The sequence below is a fragment of the Rhinolophus ferrumequinum genome, chromosome 7 (assembly GCF_004115265.2).
Source record: "Rhinolophus ferrumequinum isolate MPI-CBG mRhiFer1 chromosome 7, mRhiFer1_v1.p, whole genome shotgun sequence".
Taxonomy (NCBI): Eukaryota; Metazoa; Chordata; class Mammalia; order Chiroptera; family Rhinolophidae; genus Rhinolophus; species Rhinolophus ferrumequinum.
The window spans coordinates 93,017,652-93,040,665 of NC_046290.1; the positions used below are offsets into that span (position 1 = coordinate 93,017,652).

A 23,014-nucleotide genomic window follows, 5' to 3' on the forward strand; every position below is an offset into this window, starting at 1 on the left:
ACATACTCTCCAGCCATAGACAACCACTAATCTTCTTAGATCAGCAAATTTAACATAGGGAAATTGATCAGAAATGCTCAGAATTGATCCAGGACCATGATGTGGAATTTGGTAGATAACTGTCCCACTGTATTAACTTATACAGCAGAAACTCAAAACTTAAATTGCAGCTCTAGGTTTGATCCGTAATTTATTAGACTGTTTGATCGGGAATTTATTAGAACTAGATCCACATTTACAAGGGTGGTTGGTTTGGGTTGGTCTTGCTTTTCACTGTTGTTTACGTAAACTCCCTTTAACTGTCTAGACTTGGGCAGAAAACAAGGTAACTATAAAAACCTCATACATAACCTCTAGAAGCAATTAAGAAAAGCGCCTGATAATCTCTTTTGGAGAGTTTAGCCCCCTAGAAGATACCATGGATTTAGCATAACATGAGTAGTCGCTTTCCGGAGCTGTTATTTTTAACCCGATTCTTCACAGGCTCACCTCTGGATGGGTGGTGTGCGGGTGGACACGCAAGAGGCCTGCAGAATCAGAACTCAGTTTCCAGTGAGACCGCATTTTAGCAACTGGGTCTGGTCTATGGCGTAGCCAGACAGCGGCGTTTCCCCTAGCATTTGAGCGTTCGCGTCGCGCGCGTAGTGACGCAGCCAGCGCGCGGTGACGCGGCGCGCTGCGCGGTGCACGCTGGGATATTTAAGTCTTCTCCGCGGCGCGGAGCCGCGATGTCTCCGGCGGCTGCGGTGCCTGGAGGAGGCGAGCGGCGGCGTCCGATAGCGAGTGTCAGGGACGGCCGGGGCCGGGGCCGCGGCGGGGCGACGCTCCTCGGCCTGTCGCTGCTTGGCCTTGTGCTCTACCTGGTGCCGGCGGCGGCTGCGCTGGCCTGGCTGGCCGTGGGGGCTACCGCGGCCTGGTGGGGACTGAGCCACAAGCCCCGAGGTTCGCCCGCCTTCTCGCTCGTTCGGAACGCGCGGCGTCAGCGAACACTGCTCACCTCACCTCCGGCCAAATCAGCAGTAAACGGAAACCTCCTTGGGCCGCGGACCCTCCTGGAAGGACCCGACCATGCTGAACTGCTCCTAATGGGCAGTTACCTCGGCAAGCCCGGCCCCCCGCCGCCCGCCTTGGCCCCGGAGGCCAGGGACTTGCGGGAGAGGCCTGGCCGCCACCCGCCCACCCGCCCCGCGCCGCCGGCTTACTCGCCCCGTCGCGTTGACCACATTCACCCCTCTCTCCCCACTCCCCTCCTCCGACCCTCCAGGAGGCCTTCCCACAGGTAAGATGTGCTGATCTTTCCCATAGCCTCCTCTAGCCGCTGGCTTTGAATTGAGGACTTGACTTTTAAATCCGATTTTCTTTTTCATTAAGTCCAAAGTGGATTTTGTATTGTTTTGTCCTCTTTAAACACCTTAGTGCGTGTCAGCCTTCTCCTGACCCCCCTTTAACCTTTGGAACGAGAGGTGGGTGTAGCTGTTCCCTTCCTTCCAATTTTTAAAACTGTCTGAATTTTAGTACAGTATATAGCTTTAGCAGAATATTCCTTAACACTACAAATATCCCTACTTCAGGTCATATAGTATGTTTTGTTATATTTTTCCTTTGAACCGATAAGAGAAATTCTATCAGTTAGCTGAGTTGCTGAGTTCAAAGAGGTATTCCTAGGAAACATTTCTTCCATTGATAAAACTTGATTGATAAAGATGACCAAATTAAAGAGACATTTTGCATTTAGTCCCAGTAGTGGAGAGATACCAGAAAATACAAAAGTTTAGTGTATATATTAGGTTCTCAATGAGTACATTTAGTTGAGAAGATGAACATTTAGGTGTTAAGAATGTTTGGCTTTTGGTGTATATTACTGATGATTTAGCATAAAAGGTTGAAGGATTCTTGAAAAGTTCCTCCCTGCATGTCCTAACGCACACTTTTCTTCCATTGTAGTTTTACATATTGTGGGCAAGGTTTTCAATTTCCCTCTCAAATTGTTGAAGCCCATTGTAGGGGCAGCTGTTAAGCAGCTGCCACTCTCTGCCCTTAAATGGAATGGGGGTAAGTTGCCATAAAAATACTGTGTTCTGGGTTGCTTAGAGGTTTAAGCTCTCAGGAAAATGTCTGAACCCACATGGTTCTTTAGTCAATTAAATTTTCTGACATTCTTTTAAGCTTTTTCAGTTCCATAACATGTCTCCCATTCTCCACAGGGATTGTGGAACTTTATCAGATCGGTTCCTAATAACACCTCGAAGACGATATCCAATCCAGCAGGCCCAATATTCCCTTCTGGGGGCACTTCCCACAGTGTGCTGGAATGGTTATCACAAGAAGACTGTGCTATCTGCTCGAAATTCCAAAATGGTGTGCAGCCCAGTGACAGTGAGGATTGCTCCTCCCGATAGCAAATTGACTCATTTTCCAGTGTGAGTATTGTTTGTTCTTCTATGGTCGTCGTTCCTCTGACAAGGCAACTATAAAGCAAAAAAAAAAAAAAAAAGGAAGTACTTGTTTATTTAAATGAGAAATCCCAAATTCTAGTTGTTGAACCATTTTTTGTTTTCTTGTTTTTGCCTTAGACTGTAGCTTTAACTGCCAAGGGCATTTTCTGTGAATGTATAAATTACACTTTTGCTTGTTGGCTGGCTTCTGATTTCTAGTGACTGAAGTTTGTGCTATATGACATGGTACTTAAAATATCTTAATGCTAGAATCTTGTCTTTCATTGCAGGCCCGAGCAGTTAATCAGCTCAACACTGCCCTCACCATCAAGTAATGCTCCGGACCCATGTGCAAAAGAGACTGTACTGAGTGCCCTCAAAGAGAGGAAGAAAAGAACAGTGGAGGAGGAAGAACAAATATTCGCTGATGGCCAGGAAAATAAAAGAAGGTAACAGGCCCTGCAGAGTACTTAAAAAAAAAGACATCCCATGTGCACTCCAGCTTATTCCCATAAAGATCCAGAGGCGAGCTCCAGTTTCTGAGCCTAGTAGGTCTCCTTCTTTGACTTTCATAGAAGAGCTTGGTAACAAGGGCTTTAATGCTGTTCATCTCAGGTTAAAGCACAGATTAAATAAATGTTATAATTTACCTTTTCCATAAGTACTAGAAATAAGCCAACAACTATTTGTCTTGTTGCCTCATACTTTTTATACAAATGTATTAAATTCTGTTTCTGAGAGAATGCTCAAAGGCTTTCTCTCACAATCTTGTGTTGTTCAGTTATGTGGGTAACAACCAGTTTAAATGTTACAGTTGTGCTAAAGGGGAATGCTTGGAAAAGGAAAGTAAAGAGTAGAGTATGCTAGATTTATCAGTAATGAGAGTAAAATCAACTTCTTTCATTGGTTTTCAAAAACTTAATGAAAATGGAATAAGGAGTCCTGTTTTTTAAGCATGGAAAGAGAGGAGGTTGAAGTCAGTAATTAGAATGCAGAATTGCTTGTGACTTTTCATGGAGTCAGTTAAGGATTCCACTGATGTTTTAATAAAACAAATTGAGCAGGCACAATGTGCCAGAGCCTATTCCAGGTACTATGGATAGAGCAGTGAACAAGACAAACTCCTCATGGGACTTACTTGAGAGGGAGAGACAAAAGGGGGAGGTGATAATGAAATAAAGTACTTATAGATAGTAAGTATATAAAGATTTAAAAAATGGTGATATAACAGAGGGTAATGAGAACAGGGCTTCTTTACGTACGGTGATCGAGGAAGCGCTCTCAGAGGAGTCAGTAAACCCCACATTTGAAAATGTAATCATTGTCCCTATTACCTAGACAGAATTGTTCATAACCCACACATTCAGAGTTGGCCACCTCTGATGCTGTAAAGAACAAAATTAAGTAGGGAAGTATTAATGTAACTATATTTATATAATATAGGAAGATCAGGTAATGATGACTAGGGATATGATTTACAGGTGAGCAATTTGAGCTAATGTCAGCTAGCTAAGCAGGAGTAGCAGGAGGCAGAAGGTGTGGAGGTAGGAGAGGAAACAACTATTCTTACGGTCCAAATAGGTTTTTCATGTTCTCCAGGGTGGTAATTTTACTTGGCCCTAGTGAACCTATACCTGAGGAGTTCTGTATTATCTTTCTTGTAATCAGAATAAGCAGTGATTGTATGCATCACATATAGGCCCTTCTTATATGTGAGATGTAAAGTTTTTGCCTAACAGATTTGCCATATTAATCTCTAGAGCACTATGGGATGAGTGGGTTGGTCCCTAAAGATTTTTTTTGTTTTTAATTTGTGGATGATAAAGTGATAAATTTGTGATTGTAATAATTAACACACCGGAATAGTTCAAAAGGTCTTGAAGTAGAGTAAGTCGTCACTTAACGTCAATAGATTCTTGGAAACTGTGACAACATATAATGACAAAACCAATTTTTCATTAGGCTAACTGATATAAATAAGAGTTAAGTTCCTATGGCATCTCATCGATATTATAATAAAACAATGTTAAACAAAATGATGTTATTTGAGGATCTGCTGTATTTTCATACTTTCCTTATTGCCAGAACAATCTTAGAATACATTTTCCTTTTGGAATCTTTGGGATTTGAAGCAACCTTTTTCTTGTCTAGCATTAAACCTATGCTCTGTAGAAATAGTACAAAGTTCCAAGAATAAAAGAACATGCTTTAAGAAAAAAAGTTATTTAATTGAGAGTTTTTTGATTTATCACAGGCGCCATGATAGCAGTGGGAGTGGACATTCAGCATTTGAGCCCATGGTGGCCAATGGAGTTCCTGCTTCTTTTGTGCCCAAGTAAGTGAGAATCCATCTGGTTGACACACACACTATCTAGAAAAAGGGCATTGTCAGAGTTACTGTCCTATAGAGTTTCCTCTTTTTTTTTTTTTTTTTTTTTTAAGGAGGGCGCAGCTCACAGTGGCCCATGAGGGGATCGACCAGCAACCTTGCTGTTATTAGCACCACGCTCTAACCAACTGAGCTAACTAGCCACTCCATCCTCTTTGCTTTTTGCATTGCTTTATTTATTCAGGTTCAAATCTTTGAAATCAGAGAGGAACATTTTGAGTAACTTGCCACAGTAACTCTATGGCTAAATTATGCTAAGGCAAGAGGATTTGTAAATATATTTAGTAACCAAGTATGTAAACAGAAAGATCACAAGGTTTTTGCAATGGATAAAATGCAACAATGTAAAATTTAAGATAAATGTTGTTTCTACATTTGAGTTTAAAATACATTTGAGGAAGAATGGCTTGGAGGGAAAGTGTCTCAGAAATATGTGGGAAAAGACTTGGGGTAGCTTACATGCTTAATTTGAGCTACCAGTATAATGTGGCTGCCAAAAAAGCTAATGTGCTCCTAATCTGTGCTGACAGAAGAACAAAGACCAGAATGAGGCAGGTAAGCGGTAGTCCTGCTTTCCTTAATTCTGCTCCGATTGCCCATGGAGTGTTGTGTTTGGTTCCGTGTCCCACACTATAAGAGAGGATGTACACAAACTGAAATTCATTCCGAGTGAAGCAACTAAGACGTTAAGGGGTAGTGGTGGTGGGTGAGGGGGTTTTGAAGGTATATATTCATAAGTATTCGCCCAGAGGGGTAAAATCTCAAGGGGAATAGGAAATGAAGAAGGGAAGGATAATGGTCTTCAAAAAATTGCAAGACTGTCACATGAAAAAGAAAACTTGCTTGGTACGGCCCCAAATAGGATCCAGGAGTGAAAGTTAGAGAACATATGTTTTCATCTAATATAAGAATAAACTGGTCCACGTTTGACATCACTCCAGGAGATAGTTGTCTACATTGTAACAGAGATTGGATGATTATTCTACAAGGATATATAGGGAATTTTTGTTTCAGTTGGAAACTTAGAAAAAATGGTTCCTCTTAACTAATTTTATTTCAGCTTTATTGAGGGATATTTGACATGTAGTAAACTCTGTTTAAAGTGTATACAATTTGATAATTTTTGACATGTATATACCTGTGAAACCATTATCACAGTCAAGGTAATAAACATAACCATCACCTGCAAAAGTTTCCTGTGTCCCCCTCCAATCCTACCCCAAGCCCCAGACATTCACTGATCTGCTTTCTGTCACTATAGATTAGTGTGCATTTTTTAGAGTATAATGTAAGTAGAATTATACATTTAATTTTTAAAATATTTGGCTTTTCCATTTTGAGTTTGTCAGATATATTTAGCTGAATTGTTAACAATAAAATTAAGAGCATTATCCTTTTCTATTACGTTTATCTAAGAAAGATTTTGTGGCCATGGATGAAGCCTTAAAAGAATGTGGCCTCTAGTAGCACATCTAACTATCTTTTTCCCTTTTATTAGGCCTGGGTCTCTGAAGAGGGGTCTCAATTCCCAGAACTCAGATGACCACTTGAATAAGAGATCGCGCACCTCTTCCCTGAGTTCCATGACCAGCACGTATGCAGGCGGCATTCCTAGCTCCAGCCGCAACGCCATTACCAGTTCATACAGTTCTACTCGAGGTGTCTCTCAGGTACATTCTTCTTTTGGCATGAGCAAAATGGCTTCCTAGCATTAATTACTTGCTTAGCCAGTGTTTACTAATCACCTCTGTCGGATATTGGGACTACCTCTAAACTAACAGAAGATATAAATCCTTGAATGATAACTATATGTCAAAGGGACAGAATAGAAAATTCATAAAGTAAACCAGTATATGTATGGAAACCCTATACAAGACAGAACCATTATTACAGATAAATGGACAAAGGATGAATAATTTAATAAATGGTATTAATTGGATAGAGAAGGTAGATTGAGTCTGGATTGTATTGGGTCACAAAAGAAATTTATCCTATAGGCATTGCAAATTTAGTGAAAGGTTTAGAAATAAGTAATTGTGATTCTTTTTCAGAAAGAAGATGTCATAGAACATAGGGAACAGAGCAGACTTTGCTACCAGACAGACTTGGGTTCAAATTTTTGGTTCTGACACTTAGTAGCTGTAGTGCCGTTGGCAAGTAAATCACTTAAGTCTTTCATCTTGGAGGATTGTTGTAAAGATCGAAGGTAATGTTTGAAAAGTGCCCGTTACAATGCCTGTCAATAAATGGGCACCCAGTTACATAGTATTAGGGGAAAAAATTGTGTGGAGGAAGATTTTAGAGAGGAGAGAAATTTTGAGATAAATTAATCAATCCAGAAGACTCTCATAGTAATATATTAGGCTGGTGCAAAAGTAATTGCGGTTTTTGCAACTTTTTTTTTTTTTACCCTTTAAACTGCAATTACTTTTGCACCAACCTAATAAATGCAAGCTGAGGGCCTAAGCCAGAGCAGTTGTGAGAATGCAAAGAACAGGGTAATAATAATAACAACCTTCCCCTTGACCACTTATTCTGTGCTAAGCACTTTAGGTACATTTCTTCTTTTAATCATCACAACAGGTCTGTTAAGTATACTCATTATCCCTATTTTTAAAATCTTCTTATTATGTCAATTTTCAAATCTATGTACAAGGAAAGAAAATACAGTGATGAACCTTCATGTGACATCAGCAGTTAACAGTATTTTGTCAGTCCTGTTCCATCAGTAACCCCACATTTTTGGTTTTGCTCTTGTGTTTTAAAGTAAATTGCAAACATGTCATTTCACCTATAGAAGTATAATACTTCAGTGTTTCTTTAAACTTTTTTAACATTAATAACCACAATACTATTATTATTCTTAAACAATATTATTTCATATTAGTTAATATCACTTCATGTTCAAATTGCCCTTATTCCCCCAAATTAATTGTCTTTAGTATAGTTACTTTGTGTCAGGGACCAAAAAAATCAATTCATTACATTTGGTTCATATGTCTCTTAGGCTCTTTTAACCTATAATGCTACTGCTGCTCTTTTTTTCATGCTTTTGAAAAATCTGGATTATTTTGTTCTCTAGGATATCCCGCATTTTGAATTTAGTTTGCATTGTCACAACGCCATTTTAACACATACTGTATCCCCTCTTTTCCTTGTAAACTGGTAGTTGGATCCTGAGGCTTGATTAGAGTCAAGATCATTTATTTTGGCAGAATATTGCATAGGTGGTGCTTTATACTTGTTGCATCACATCAGGAGCACATGATGTCTGGTTGCCTCCCTTTTGTGATGTTAATATTGATCACTGGGTCCCAGTGTTAGTGTCATACGTACATTTTCATATGAGCTTCTCATCTGAAGGTTTTAGCAGCTATTTATCATCTTTGCCTAGGTCCATTGTTTTATTAGGTTGCAAAATGGTGATACTCTAATTCTGTCTTTCCTTCTACATTTATTAACCAAAATTCTATGTAGAAGAACATACCCTAACTACGGTCACGACAGGATAAGAAGACATTGATACCTAGTTAACTCCAAAGGTGACCAATGAATGTTTTGCTGTTGTTGATAATCTTTTCCAACCCAGATTGAAGATGGCTATTTCTTCAAGTAGCCTTGGTTTTTCCAGTTGGAAATATTTAGAGACTACAATCTAGATTCTAGGATAGTTAAGATATACATATGTTCTAGAAAGGACTTTAAATCATTAGTTTATATCAATATTTCAAATTCAGATTTAGGATTACAGAATTTTGTACATAATTTCTTTGGTTTTATATTTTTATGTATTTTTACACAAAAATGGTTCATAATTACTTATTTGATCTTAGTACACATGATTTCAAAATAACAATATCAGTGTCATTAACAGTAAGACTTAACAAAATCAGCTTAAGAGTTATTTGATTCATTTGTGTTATTAATGTATATCCCTCTATGGATACCAGAAGTAATGTTAACTAACTTGAAATAACGTGAACTAATTATTCTCAGTTGGTTACACCACCAACCTCATATATACTGTTGACCCTTGAACAACACGGGGGTTAGGGATGCAGACCTCCATACAGTTGAAAATCCACATATAACTTTAGTCAGTCCTCCATATCTGATTGAAATTGTACTATCTTCATTCCATGATTGGTTGAATCCACGGATGTGAAACTGCAAATATGGAAGGCCAACTGTACTATATTTATTGAAAAAAATAACTAGACTCACATAGTTCAAACTGTATGTAGTAAGGCTATTGTTCAAGAATTAACTGTAGTAAGGTTCATTTGTTCACTATGTTTTAGGGATTTCTGTGTTTTTGGTGTAGTTCGTTTCTAATTATGTGAAATACTTAAATTGTTCCAAAGAACATATAATAAAGCAAGATACACTCAGAGAAGTCCAGTTTCCATCTGTTTCTTCTCTACGTTGTTCCCTTCCTCTCCATTTTTAGTTTTTGGTTATCCTTTCATTGTTTTTTTAAACTATGCAATCAGAGTCTATATGTAAACCACCACCTTCTAATATTTAAGGTAGTAACATATATAAGTTTGAGCCTTGTTTTTTTTCACTTACTATACGAAGTCAAATATAGACATTCATCTCTTGTTTTATTTATTTTTTTTAACAACTGCATGGTTACTCTCGTCCTCTTGAAAACATGGGGCTGTTTCAGTCGTCTGCTATTACAGGTCGTGCTGCAAATAATACTTTAGTTCGTAAGTCATTTCATACTTCGGCCATTATACTTCTGGGATAGATTCCTAGAAGATAGATCCCCAGGTTAGAGGTTAAATGTGGGGGTAATTTTGCCAGATGTTGTTCATTTCTCCTCGTTAAGTGTGCACCGTGTAATATTCCCATCAACTGTGTATGAGAGACGTTATTTCTCCAGTCTCACCCCCAGATTAAGTTGTCATAGCTTTGGGGTTTTACCAGTTTAATAGGTCAGGCATAGCATTTAATTTCTGTCTCTTATGAATAAGTTTGAGCAGCTTTTCATATATTAGAGAAACATATTCCAAATGAACTAAAGATTTACATGTAAAATAGAAACTGTGGAAGTATTTGCAAAAACAGGCTTCTCACGTATTGCTAGTGTGCGCGTCAGTTGGTACACTTCTCTAAAGGGCAGTGTGGCAGTAATTGTCAGCATTGGAGAGGCACATGCCCTTTGGTCCAGGTTTACTTTTAGGGCATATACAAGGATGTTGATTTTAGCATTATTTTAATACCAGAAGCTTGGAAACAACGTACATGTTCCTTTCCAGGGGGCTGGTTGAGTAAGTTTAAGAACTATGTAACTGTTAAAAAGGATCAGGCAGCTTACTAGGCACTGATGTGAATGATCTCAAAAATATATATAAAATACAAGGTGCAGAACTCTGGATAGTGTCCTCAATCATTTGTGCTGCTGGTTTCTTTAATCTTTTAATGTGCATGTAATAATTCTGACAGGATATGTTAGAAATTGATAATAACCTACTGAGATAGAATGGAAACTTTTTACTGTATACTCTACTTGTTAGAATTTGTAACATGTGCTACAAGTATTATCTCTCCCGGTTTCAAAAAAAGTTTTAGGTAAAGTGAAATAAATACCCTGTCTTGGCTATACTCCTCTCCAACACATCTCCGTGCCTGTTAACATTCCTACTGTGGGAGCAAACACTGATAATACACAGAACATTTTAACTGTTTTACGCAAATGAGATCATAGCATATGTGCTTTTTTGCATCTTTTTAAATTATTATATATTGTATAACATTCCATGTCACGTAATCTCTTTTTTAATGGATTTTTAAAATGTAGAGTATACTGTGCAGAAAAATAGAGAAGTGTACAGCTCCATGTAACCACCACCCAGGTGAAGTAGTAAATCGTTTTCAACACCCACAAGCCCCTCTCATACCCACTCCCAATCTACTCCTGCCCTCCTTCCTTTCTGAATATTAGCACTATTTATATTTTTTCCTGTTTTTGAACTCTGTATAAATGAAAACATAGAATATGCTTTCTTTTGTGTTTGGTTTATTTCACTCAGTATTTTACTTGTGAGATTCATCCATGTTGTTGCATGTAGCAGTAGGTTTTTCAGTTTCATTGCTGTATATTGTTCCATTGTGTGAATATACCACAATTAATTCTGCCATTGGATATTTGGGGTTCAGTTTCGAGCTATAATAATGCTGCTATGGACATTCTTGTATAAGTCTTTTGGTGCACATACATAAAGTGTGTATGTTCAGTTTTAGTAGATGTGGAACAGTTTTTTAAAGGATGTTTCAGTTGACACTCCTACCAGTGCAGTAGAAAATTTTGTTCCTGGAGTTACACATCCTCACTAACACTTGGTGTTGCCAGTCTCTAGTTACTCATGCCAGTGGGTGTCAAGTAGTATTTCATTGTGGTTTAATTCTGTTTCCCTGGTTACTAATGAGAAAGAGGTATGACTGTTCATTGGCTATTTGTACATACTTTTTTTGAAGTGCCTGTTCAAGTTTCTTGGCTCTTTTCCGTTAGGTTTTTTTCCCTTATTTTATATGAGTTCTTCCCCTCTTCCCCCACTCCCGTTCAAGCCGTTGTTTCTCAGTCTGGTTGTGTAGGACACAGCTCCCTGGCCCACGCTGGTGTTATGAGCCGTGTGGTCCCCCCGGCTGAGGCAGCGATCATCGGTCGTCACTCACAGCGGCTCACCGCAGCTCTCGCTGGCTGCCGGCCACTCACGGCAGCACATGGTAGCCCGTGGCCGCTCACGTCAACCTCTGGCTGTTCACAGTCTTAACTGTAGAGGGCGCAGCTCACTGGCCCATGTGGGAATCGAACAGGCGATCTCGGCGTTAGGAGCGCAACGCTCCAACCACCTGAGCCCCCAGGCTGGCCCTAACTTAGCAACATTTATTGAAAGAACCACCCTTTCCCTCACCTTTCTGCAGCACCACCTTTTTCATAATTTAAATGTCCATATATATGTGGATCCATTTCTAAACTCTGTTCTGTTCCATTGGTCAATTTTTCTACCGTCTTGCCTGTTTTTCTTTCCACCCTGTGCTACACAAAATTTGATATCTACTAGAATAAGTCATCCAACTTTCTTATTTCTCTCATTCCTCTTAAAAATTATCTCGGGTCTTGGCCTTTTGCATTTCTATGTAATTTTAGAATCAACTTGTCAATTTCCACAAAAAAAAAACACACAAAAATCTTGCTGATACAGCGATTAGGATTGCCCTTAATCTACCAGTTGTTTTGGAGAGAATGAACATTGTTACAATATTGAATCTTTCAATCCATGAACTTGGTATATCCTTCATTTATTTACATCACCTTTAACTTCTCTGTGTAGCGGTTTGCATATCTTTATTAAATTTATTCCTAGGTATATGTTTTTGATGCTATTATAAATAGTATATTAGAAGTTTGATTGTTACTGATGTATAGAAATACGACAGGTTTTGGTATTCAGATATTTAGAAAATTTGCTTAATTCTGAATATTTATCTGTATATTCTTTAGGATATACATCATGTTGTCTACAGTAATGAGTTTTTTCCCTTTTTTCCAATCCTTACATTATTTGTTTGTCTTACTGTCCTTGGCTAAGACCTCCAGTACAATATTGAATAGAGCTGATAGCAAACATCCTGGTCTTGTTTTTCCTAATTTTAGAGGGTGTACTTTCCACATTTCATCTTACATATGACGTTTTACGTAGGTTTTTATGTCAAAGAACCAATCTTAGGACCCATTCTGTTATATATATTTTTCTATTTCTTTAATTCCTGCCCTTGTAGATATTATTTCCTTCTTCTTTCCTCGTATTTGATTTGCTAGGATTTCTTTCTGACTTTTTAATATGGATTTTCAGATCACTTGGTTTGTTTCTTTTCCCAGCCTTTTCTCGTTTCTAATGTATGCTTTTAAACTTATACATTTCCTATAAACTCAACTTCAGCTGCATCCTACAAGTTTTCAAATAGAAGTATTTTTCATTTTCATTCAGTTCAAAATATTTTCTAATTTCCATTGTGGTTTTTTCTTTGATTCATGGGTTATTTAGAAGTACATTGCTCTTTTTGAGGGCTGTGACTAAGTCTTTTAAGCCTCCCCAGGAACCAGAGCTGTTGGATCCCCTCCTGTATCACATCCGGTTGCAATCAATAAAGGCTGTTTGTATTCTAAAAACAAAAAGGAAAGGGAAGGAGGGACGGAACGGAGGGAGGGAGAGAGGGAGTGAGAGAAAGAGGGAGGAAGAAAGAAAGGAAGAAAATTGCCTAATTTCTAAGCAGTTAGGAATTCTCGAGCTATTGATTTGTTACCTGTTTTTAGTTTAATTCTGCTAGGTCACAGGATATACTCATATCTATCCTTGAAATGTTTTGAAATTTGCTTTATGGCCCAGCACATGTTTAGTTTTGATAAGTGTGTGAACTTCACTTGAAAATAAATTTTATTATGAGGTGCTCAGTTGTGGTTTATCTTCCTTGGAATTTGTTGTGTGGCTTGATCTCTTTTAGTGGCTTTGAAAAACTCGCAGCCATTATCAATTCAGATATTGTTCTGCCCTACTTTCTTACCTCTCTGGTGTTCCAGGACATGTTAGATCTTTTTGTTGTGTCCCATGTGTATCTCTTGTATTTTCCATCACTTTGTCTCCCCAAATTTCAGTTCTTCTGTTTCCTAGTTTACTAATTTCTTTCAGCTTTGTGAAATCTGCTATTTCAACCATTCGTTGCATTCTTTTCTTAATTAAATATATTGGGGTAACATTGGTTAATAACATATACATTTCAGGTGTACAACGTCATAATACAACATCGGTATATTCCATTGTGTGCTCACCACCCAATGCAAAGCCTCGTCTCTTTCCATCACCATGTAGTTGGCCTCCTTCACCTTCTTCGTTCTCCTCTCCACCCTCCTTCCCTTCTGGTAACCACCATACTGTTGTCTGTGTCTATGAGTTTGTTTTGTTTGGTTGTTTGTTGCTTTTGGTTTTATATCTCTCATATGAGTGAAATCACGTTGTTCTTGTCTTTTTCCATCTGACTTATTTCACTTAGCATGACAGTCAAGATCTGCCTATGTTATCGCAAATGGCAATATTTCATATTATTTTCTGGCTGATTAATATTCCATTGTATATACGTACCACATCTTTATCCGGTCATCAATCTAAAGACTGGCTGTGTCTATTGTGACTAATACTGCAAAAAATATAGGCGTATTTATATTGTTGCAAATAAATGCTTTCAAATTTTTTGGGTAGGTACCAAAAAGAGGGATTGCTGGATTATATGGTAGCTCTATTAATTTTTTTAGGAACCCTCCATACTGTTTTTCATAGTAGCTGTACCAATTTACATCTCCACCAGCAGTATATCAGGGTTCCCTTTCCTCCACAGTCTCTCTAACACTTGTTATTCCTTATCTTACTGATAATAGCCATTCTAACAGGTGTGACATGGTATATTGTTGTTTTGATTTGCATTCCTCTAATAGCAGTGAAGTTGAGCATTTTTTCGTATATATATTGGCTATCTGTATGTCTTCTTGGGAAAAGTATCTCTTCAGGTGCTCTGCTCTGCCCATTTTTTAATTGGATTGTTTGTTTTTTTGTTGTTGAGTTGTATGAGTTCTTTATATATTTTGGATATTAACCCTTTATTGGAGGTATTGTTTGCCAATATCTTCTCCCATTTGGTTGGTTGCCTTTGTGTTTTGTCCAGTTGCTTCTTTTGTTGTGCAGAAGCTTTTTACTTTGATGTAGTCCCATTTATTTATTTTTGATTTACTTCTCTTGCCTTTGGGGTCAAGTTCACAAAAACCCTTCTGAGACCAACGCCCATAACTATAGTACCTATGTCTTCTATGTGTTTTATTATTTCAGATCTTAGATTCAAGTCTTTAATCCATTTTGAGTTAATTTTTATGTATGGTGTCACACAGCAGTCTGATTTCATTCTTTTTTGCATGTGGCTTTCCAATTTTCCCAACACCGTTTATTGAAGAGGCTTTCCTTTCTCAATTGTATATTTATATGTTTTTGGTTCTTTCATCAAAATTTAGTTGCCCATATACAGAGGGTACCCAAAAAATGTATACAGGTAACCCCCATATAACACGGCACTTCTATAACATGATTTCGCTCTAATTCAGTTCAAGAATTGGGGAAAACCCTCGTACAACACAGCATCCTAGAACACGGTTTCACTCTAACATGGTTTGAGAATTGGAGAAATCCCCGAACAACACGGAACATAATAAGAGTTTTAAGAGCACAAGATATCTCATTTGAAATTTTTCATTCGAGCGTGGATGTCGTATCAGATTTGACTGCAGAATTTCCTAAATGAAGATCCTTCCACTGAAAGTAGCACAAAGTTTGAGAACTTCACCAGTGCTTAGCACCATATAACGAAATTTATAAAGATCTCAGCTAAAAGCAAGCAATCTAAAATAACAGATTTTTTGCAAAAAGTACAGAATAGAAGTCAAGATAGTGCTGAAGAAAGTTCAGAGGATGAAGATAATCTTGTCAAAAAGAAAATGCCCTTGGTTAATGGTGCTTAGTAGTGATGACGAAGAAAACATAATTTAATACATATTAATATATTATACTTTTGGTGAAAATTGCTTTAATAGAGATACTTCTTTTAATTATAAAATAAAATAGTATGTTTTTTAATTTTGTTTTGTACTAACCCACTGTTTTTGTACTAGTTCTTTGTTTCGTATAACACAGATTCGCGTAACACGGCCTTTTATAGGACCCTAACAAGCATGTTATACGGGGGTTACCTGTACACATTTTAAGAAAGTAAAAAACTTAAAATTGTAATACTCAACATACGAAGTCCGACAGTTAAGTTCGCGAATTCATCCTAGAAAAAGTGCTACCTACTTCATTGTTGAATATCATTAAGGTCACCTTCAAAGCACTCCCCTTGGGAAGCTATTCACCGACAGCAGTGCCTAGTCCACCCTTCAAAGCCGTTTTGGAACTCTTTTTCTGGAATGGCCATCCGAGCTGTCGTTGTATTACCCTTGATGTCCTGAATATCATCAAAATGTCTTCCTTTCAATATTTCTTTTGTCTTTGGGTAAAGAAAGAAGTCATTGGGGGCCAGATCAGGTGAGTAAGGAGGGTGTTCCAGTACAATTATTTGTTTACTGGCTAAAAACTCCCTCACAGACAGTGCTGTGTGAGCTGGTGCATTGTCGTGATGCAAGAGCCATGAATTGTTGGAGAAAAGTTCAGGTCGTCTAACATTTTCATGCGGCCTTTTTAGCACTTCCAAATAATAAACTTGGTTAACTGTTTGTCCAGTTGATACAAATTCATAATGAATAATCCTTTGATATCAAAAAAGGTTAGTAACATCGTTGCAACAAGTTCACGAACTTAATTGTCTGACCTTGTATACTGATAACAAAAGATGAATACAAGTCATGTGTATACTTTTTTTTTGGCAACCTGGTATGTGTGGGTTTATTTGTAGGCTCTCAGTTCTGTTCCATTGGTCTTGTCTCTATTTTTCTGCCAATACTATACTATTTTGATTATTATGGCTTTGTAGTATAGTTTGAGGTCAAAGAGTATGATACCTCTGGCTTTGTTTTTTCCTCTCAGGATTGCTTTGGCTATTTGGGGGTCTGTGTGTGGTTCCACATAAATTTGAGGATTTTTTTGTTCTCCTTCTGTGAAAAATGTCATTGGGATTTTGATTGCATTAAATCAATTGTATATTGTTTTAGATAATATGGTCATTTTAACAATGTTGGTTCTTCCAATCTATGAACACAGAGTTTCTTTCCATTTCTTGGTGTCTTCAATTTATTTCAGCAATATCTTGTTTTTAGTATATAGGTTGTCCTTCACTTCTTTTAAGTTTATTCCTAGGTATTTTATTCTTTTTGTGGCAATTAAAAATGGGATTGTTTTTCTTCATTTCTTTTTCTTATATTTCATTGTTAATATATATGAATTTTGTATATTTGCATATGAATGGATTTTTACATATTGATTTTGTATCATGCAACTTTATTGTATTTCTAATAGCCTTTTGGTGGAGTCTTTAGAGTTTCTTTATATGGAATCGTGATCTGCAAATAGTGACAGTTTTACTTTTCATTCCCTATTTAGATGCTTTTTATTTCTCTGTCTTGCCCGATTTCTCTGGCTGGGACTTCCAGTACTGTGCTGAATAAAAGTGGCCTTGTCTTGTTCTTGATCTTAGAGGAAAAGCTTTCAGTTTTTCACCATTGTGTATGATATTAACTGAGGGTTTGTCATAGTATGTTAGGTACTTCTATACCCATTTTATTGAGTGTTTTAATCATAAATGGATTAAATGCTTTTTTTGCATCTTGTTAAATGCTTTTTCTGCATTGATTGATATGATCATATGGTTTTGTTCTTTATTTTGTTAATGTGTATCACATTGATTGATTTGCATATTTTGAACTATCCTGGCATCCCTGAAATGAACCCCACTTAATCGTGATGTATTATCTTTATAAGTATTTGATTTGCTAGTATTTTTATTTAGGACATACTAGCCTATATTTTCTTTTTTTGAGTTGTTCTTGCCCGATTTTGGTATCAGGGTAATGTTGGCCTCAAAATGAGTTAAGAAGTATTCCCTCTTCAATTTTTTGGAAAAGTTTGAGGAGAATAGGTTTTAAATCCTCTTTGAATGTTTGATAGAATTCACTAGTAAAGTACAGGACCAAAAGTACATTTGGTCCTATATTTTTGTTTTTCAGGAAGTTTTTTTATTACTGTTTCCTTATTATAAGTCTATTTAGGTTTTCCAGTTCTTCATGATTTAGTCTAGGAAGGTTATATATTTCTAAGAAGTCCATTTCTTCTATCGAATTTAGTAGTGTTTAGCCTTTCATATCTTGTATTTCTGTGTATTCCTTTGTATTTCTGTTGTATCCGTTGTAACTTCTCCTCTTTCGTTTCTGATTTTATTTTGAGTCTTTTCTCTTTTTTCTTTAGTGAGTCTAGCCAGATGTTTGTCAGTTTTATGTACCTTCTCAAAAATCCACCTCTTTGTTTCATTAGTTTTTTCTATTGTCTTTTTGTTCTCTACTTCATTTAATTCTCCAGTTTTTATTATTTCTTTCCTTCTGCTGACTTTGGGCTTCATTTGTTCTTTTTCTAGTTCTTTAAAGTGTAATGTTAGATTGTTTATTTGAGACTTCCTTATTTCTTGAGGGTAGGCCTGTAATGCTATAAACTTCCCTGTTAGTACTGCTTTTGCTGCATTCCAGCAATTTTATGCTATATTGTCACTTTCATTTGTCTCTATGTATCTTTTGATCTCTTATTTCTTCTTTGACCCACTTTTTGTTCAGTAGCATGTTGTTTAATCTCCACATACTCGTGGTTTTTCCAGTTTTCTTGTAGTTAATTTCCAGTTTCATACCATTGTGGATGGAAAATGTGCTTGGTATGAGTTCAGTCTTCTTAAATTTATTGAGACTACTTTTGTGCTCCACATATAGTCTATCCATGAGAATGTTCCATGTGCACTTGAGAAGAATGTATATTCGGTTGTTTTGGGATGGAAAGCTCTGTAATTTTCTATTATATCCATTTGGTCTAATGTGTCATTTAAGGCCGATATTTTCTTACTGACTTTCTGTTTGGATGATCTATCCATTCCCGTCAATGAGGTATTCAGGCCCCTACTGTAATGGTATTTTTGTCAGTTTCTCCCTTTAGGTCTGTTAGTAGTTGCTTTATAGATTTTGATGCTCCCAGGTTGGGTGCATATATATTGATAAGTGTTACGTCTTCATGATGAATTGTCCCCTTTATCATTATAAAATGCCCATCTTTGTCTCTTATTACCTTTTTTATCTTGAAATCTATTTTATCGAAGTACAGCTACACCTGCTTTTATCTGGATGCCATTTGTTTGGAGTATCATCTTCCACCCCTTCACTTTGAGCCTGTTTGTCTTTGTAGTTGAGATTGGTCTCCTGAAGGCAACATATAGTTGGTCTTGTTTTTTAATCTAATTCATCCCACTACTCTGTGCCTTTTGATTGGTGAGTTCAGTCTATTTACATTTAGGGTGATTATTAATATATGTGGACTTACTACAGCCATTGTATCTTTTGTTTTCCGGTTGCTGTCTCTCTCCATTGTTTCTTTTCCCTGTGTTTCTGTTTGCTATTTTAGTTTGGTGGTTTTCTATGATTTTTTGCTCTTTTTTTTCTTGGTTACATGTCTTAGCTCTAGATTTTTGTTTTGTGGTTACCCTTAGGTTTATGTAAAAAAAGTTTCAAACATATAGTAAGTAGTCCTTTTTCTTCTGGTTGCATCTTCATTCTCATGTGGAAGTTCATTCCTTTTCCCCCTCCCTTTTCATGTTTTTGTTGTCACAAATTATCCCTTTTTATGCTGTTTATTCATTTCCACATTGCAGAAGTTAGTTTTTTTAATGCTTTTTCCTCCTTTAACATTTATGTTATAATTGTTTAATACCCTATTCTGAACAAGAGTTGCAATATCCTGCGTCTGTCTGTTTGTTGCGACTGTGGAAAATGCCCTGTATTCCCTAAAGAGGTGGGCATCCCCTCTGTGACCAGGTCGCCTTGGTCTCCGGGCTCTATCCCCGTGGTGGGATATGGCAGGCGCTGGGGCTCTGGGCCTGTGAGTTCCCTGCACTGCCTCCTTGTAACCAAGGCTGTCAGCGGCTCTGGACTATCCGAGGTGCTCCAGCTCCCACAACTGGGTTCAGCCACAGTGGGTGGGGGAGGCAGGTTCACACGTCTGTGGCTTTGCTCTCTCCCTGGTCATGACGGCTGCTACACTGCTTTGTCACTGGGTTTAGCTGCAGTGGGTGCTGGCCACTCAGGCCGACTGCTCCTTCTACATGTCCAGCTTCCTGTGCTGCCATGTGAGGGCCACTGCAGCACTCCTTCCCCGCTACCAAGTCCTGTCTCTGTGCTTCCCCCCGTCCTGCCTCCCCAGTTCAGCCCGATCCTCCCACCTTTAGATGCCTCAGTTCGTGGGTTTCTCAGATGTGTTTGTGTACTGAGCACAGAATCCTTTGTTGAATTACAGTTGTCTGACTTGTAACTTTAAGGGGAGAAACCAAGAGGTCTTCTCACTCTGCCATGATGCTGACGTCTCTCTGAGGATCTATCCATTGCATCCTTAATTTCAGTTATTGTGTTCTTTTTGTATAGTGACTGTCTGCCAAGATTCTCTATATTGTCATTTAAATTCTTATAATAGTTCTTCTAAAGTCTTGTTTGATAACTCCGGTATTTGAATCTTCTGTGGTCCCTTTCTGATGTCTGCTGTTTTTATTTGTTATTGGTTGAACATTATCTTCTTATATGCTTGCTTTTGTTGTTGTTGTTGTTTTGTTTCTGTGTCAGACAATGGGAGAAAAAATGTAACAGTGACTTGAAGCTCTGAATGACGGCATCTTCCTCCAGAGAGGCTTTACTTTTGCCTCTGGCAGGCAGCTGGGATGGGGCAGATTACCTCTGCCCAGTTGGAAGTAACATGATCCTGAGTTGGTTGTCTGGTCTTATGAGGGCTGCTTTGTTTCTGATTTGCCCTAGATCCTGATATGTAGCCTTTGGGATCCCAACCCAAAGCCCGAGGCATTTATTAGAGCCCCTCTACTTTGGAAAGCCCTGAATTCCAGTTTTGCTCTTTAAGGCTAAGAGACTACCAGAAGCTTTTCTCAGCCTCTCAGCAGCAGCTTTTACTTTTGGAATTGGCCGTCACCCCAAGGGAAAAGTAGCCCTAAGTGTGGGGCGCACCTCTTGGCAGCTGTTTTCTGTCTTGTTTCCACAATGTGCCTTGGTAGCTTTTCATACTGCCATCCCTTCAGGCAGTTGTAGTTCATATTTTCTTGCATTTTCTACTTATGCTCAGCAGGAGGGTTGGTCTAAAACAGGGGTGTCCAAACTGCGGCCCGCAGGTCAACTGCAGCCCGCAATCCATTGTTAATTGGCCTGCAGCAAATTCCAAAAATATATTTCGTTTACTTAAATAAACCAGGTGAGGCAATACGGACTTCACCTCGAGTGAGTGGCCCGGCTGTGTGTGTATTTTACCGCATATGGCCCTTGGTGAAAACCGTTGAAAAAAGTTTGGGCACCCCTGGTCTAAAACAACGTAGTCAACTATTGTCTAAAACATGGTCAGATTTTGTTTTAAAAAACCTTCACTCCTGGTGGAGCCTGTGACACACTACAAGAAGTATACTCACTGATACTAATAGCTGCTAGGTGTTCTGTTGTAAATAGTTACTAGTCTCCTATTGCTGTGTGATATTTGAAGATATGATACGTTCTCAGGTCTTAGGAAGGGGAGATTAAAGTAATATGAAAGTTATTTATGTTGAAGCTTCTCTTTGAAAGAAATGTATACTGAAGTAGTAAATATCCCCAGGAATCAATATAGATTTGGTGCAAGTGGTAGCATAGATATTTGACTCGATTGCATTTCCAGAGGAACACTAGTAAATGCCCAAAACTAGAAAGTGTACCTTTGATTTTATAAAATCATTACAAATGTTAGGCTAGTACCAGTTACGGAAAGTGAACTGTGCTCCCACCTCTCTCTGCATGGCATTGATCCTCTGTGTGGCAGGCAGGACTTGTCGTTTCCCAGAGCAGGCATTTACCACAGCCTCAAACCTGACTGGCACTGCTGACACCCTGTCTGTCCCTTATTTTTCCTTTATTTATAACCTATAGTTAAGCTAGACCAGAATATTTACTAACTTCTAAGAGCACCTAACATTTTCCTGCTTCCTTGCCTTTCGTTGTTCTGTTCTCCATCTAGGATGATGTGTCTGTCCCACTGTAAGTCTATAAAGGTTTGTCTTTCTTTGGGTGGTTTTATTTATTTATTTATTTATCTATCTATCTATCAAATTATGGACCATCTCAAATGTCCGTCACCTCCATCCTTTATTGATTCCTCTAACTGAACTCAGCATGATCTCTCTCTTCTTGTGCTCCCTTTTACAGATCTCTTTTATCTTTTGGCTATTATAGTCAATTTGTGTACTGTCCAATCTCTTTTCCAGATCGTAAATTTCTTGATGGTGGGAATGGTCTTGCTTATCTTTGCGTTCTTTGTATAGTGTACAGTACCTTTGTGAAGTAAGAACTTGGCAAATAAAAATTGAATTGCAATACAGACCTAAATTGACTGTCAGATACATAGACTGACTTTCTTTTTTGTGACTTGCTTGTTATATCTTTTGCCCACTTTTCATTCGATATGTTCATTATATTTATATGGAATTGCAAGTTTTCCATTTTGACACGTTAAGGATATTAACTCATCACTTTAATTGAAAATATTTGCTTTTTAGTTTTATTTATGGTTTTGTTTTGTTTGGGTATTCTTGTTTGTTTCCTGCTCACATTTATTTTTTATTTCTATTTTATGAAAACATTAGTTGAAAATTCAAATGGTACAAAGGGTGTACAGTAAAGTCTCCTGCCCACCTGACAATATTTTTATATAGAGAGGCCCTTAGTTTTTATGTAACACTTTTCTTTCTTTTGTTTCTGGCATAGAAAGTCTTTTCCATACCCCGTGTTATTTAACAACTCATGTATTTTTTTATAGTTCTTTCTGTTTGTTATACTGCTTACATGTACAGTGTCATTACATCTGGATTGTGTGTTTACAGTCTGTGAAGTAGAGACATAACATTTTCCCTAAGCTTCGACACTTAGTTAAAAATCAAGGTGTGACACCTAAGCATTTTGTTTCCCCCCAAATGACTGTCCCTTCTTGTTCTTTACCTGAGAGTAACATTAAAACAAACAAACGAACCTGTTATGGATTTCAGCATTTTTCTCAAGCTCATTCTAAGCCTTGGGTTTCCTGATATTAGTTCTACTGTTTTACCACCTGTCTTTGATTTTAAACTTTTAAACTTTTTTTAAACTTTTCCTCTTTTAAACTTTTATTATGTATTGTTGCCTCTCTGTTTGTGCTTCTGTGATGCAGCTGTTAAACAGTAAGAAATCACTAGAAGCTCCTCAGGAGGAAAAATGTGATAGTTTAGTATCTTGTCATTGGGCTAAAGACTTATTTGCAGAGTGCTTGCCCTCTTGTCAGTTACATAGCTGCTCGGCCCCTTTGAAGGAGCTGGAGATGAAAATAGACCTTCTTTGCTATCCAGGGAC

The 23,014-nt window shown here is 37.8% G+C and overlaps 1 protein-coding gene across 1 annotated transcript in view; it reads left to right on the plus strand.

The window, feature by feature from the left end:
• The first annotated feature begins 691 nt into the window (after positions 1 to 691).
• The window catches only part of POM121C (POM121 transmembrane nucleoporin C), a 32,053-nt gene continuing 9,730 nt past the window's right edge, over positions 692 to 23,014 (plus strand). Inside the window, exons 1-5 of the mRNA XM_033110241.1 lie at positions 692 to 1,279; positions 2,205 to 2,420; positions 2,726 to 2,884; positions 4,690 to 4,770; positions 6,323 to 6,494. Coding sequence (XP_032966132.1) covers positions 729 to 1,279; positions 2,205 to 2,420; positions 2,726 to 2,884; positions 4,690 to 4,770; positions 6,323 to 6,494 — 1,179 coding nt within the window. The 5' untranslated portion in view covers positions 692 to 728. The remainder of the gene's footprint in view (positions 1,280 to 2,204; positions 2,421 to 2,725; positions 2,885 to 4,689; positions 4,771 to 6,322; positions 6,495 to 23,014) is intronic.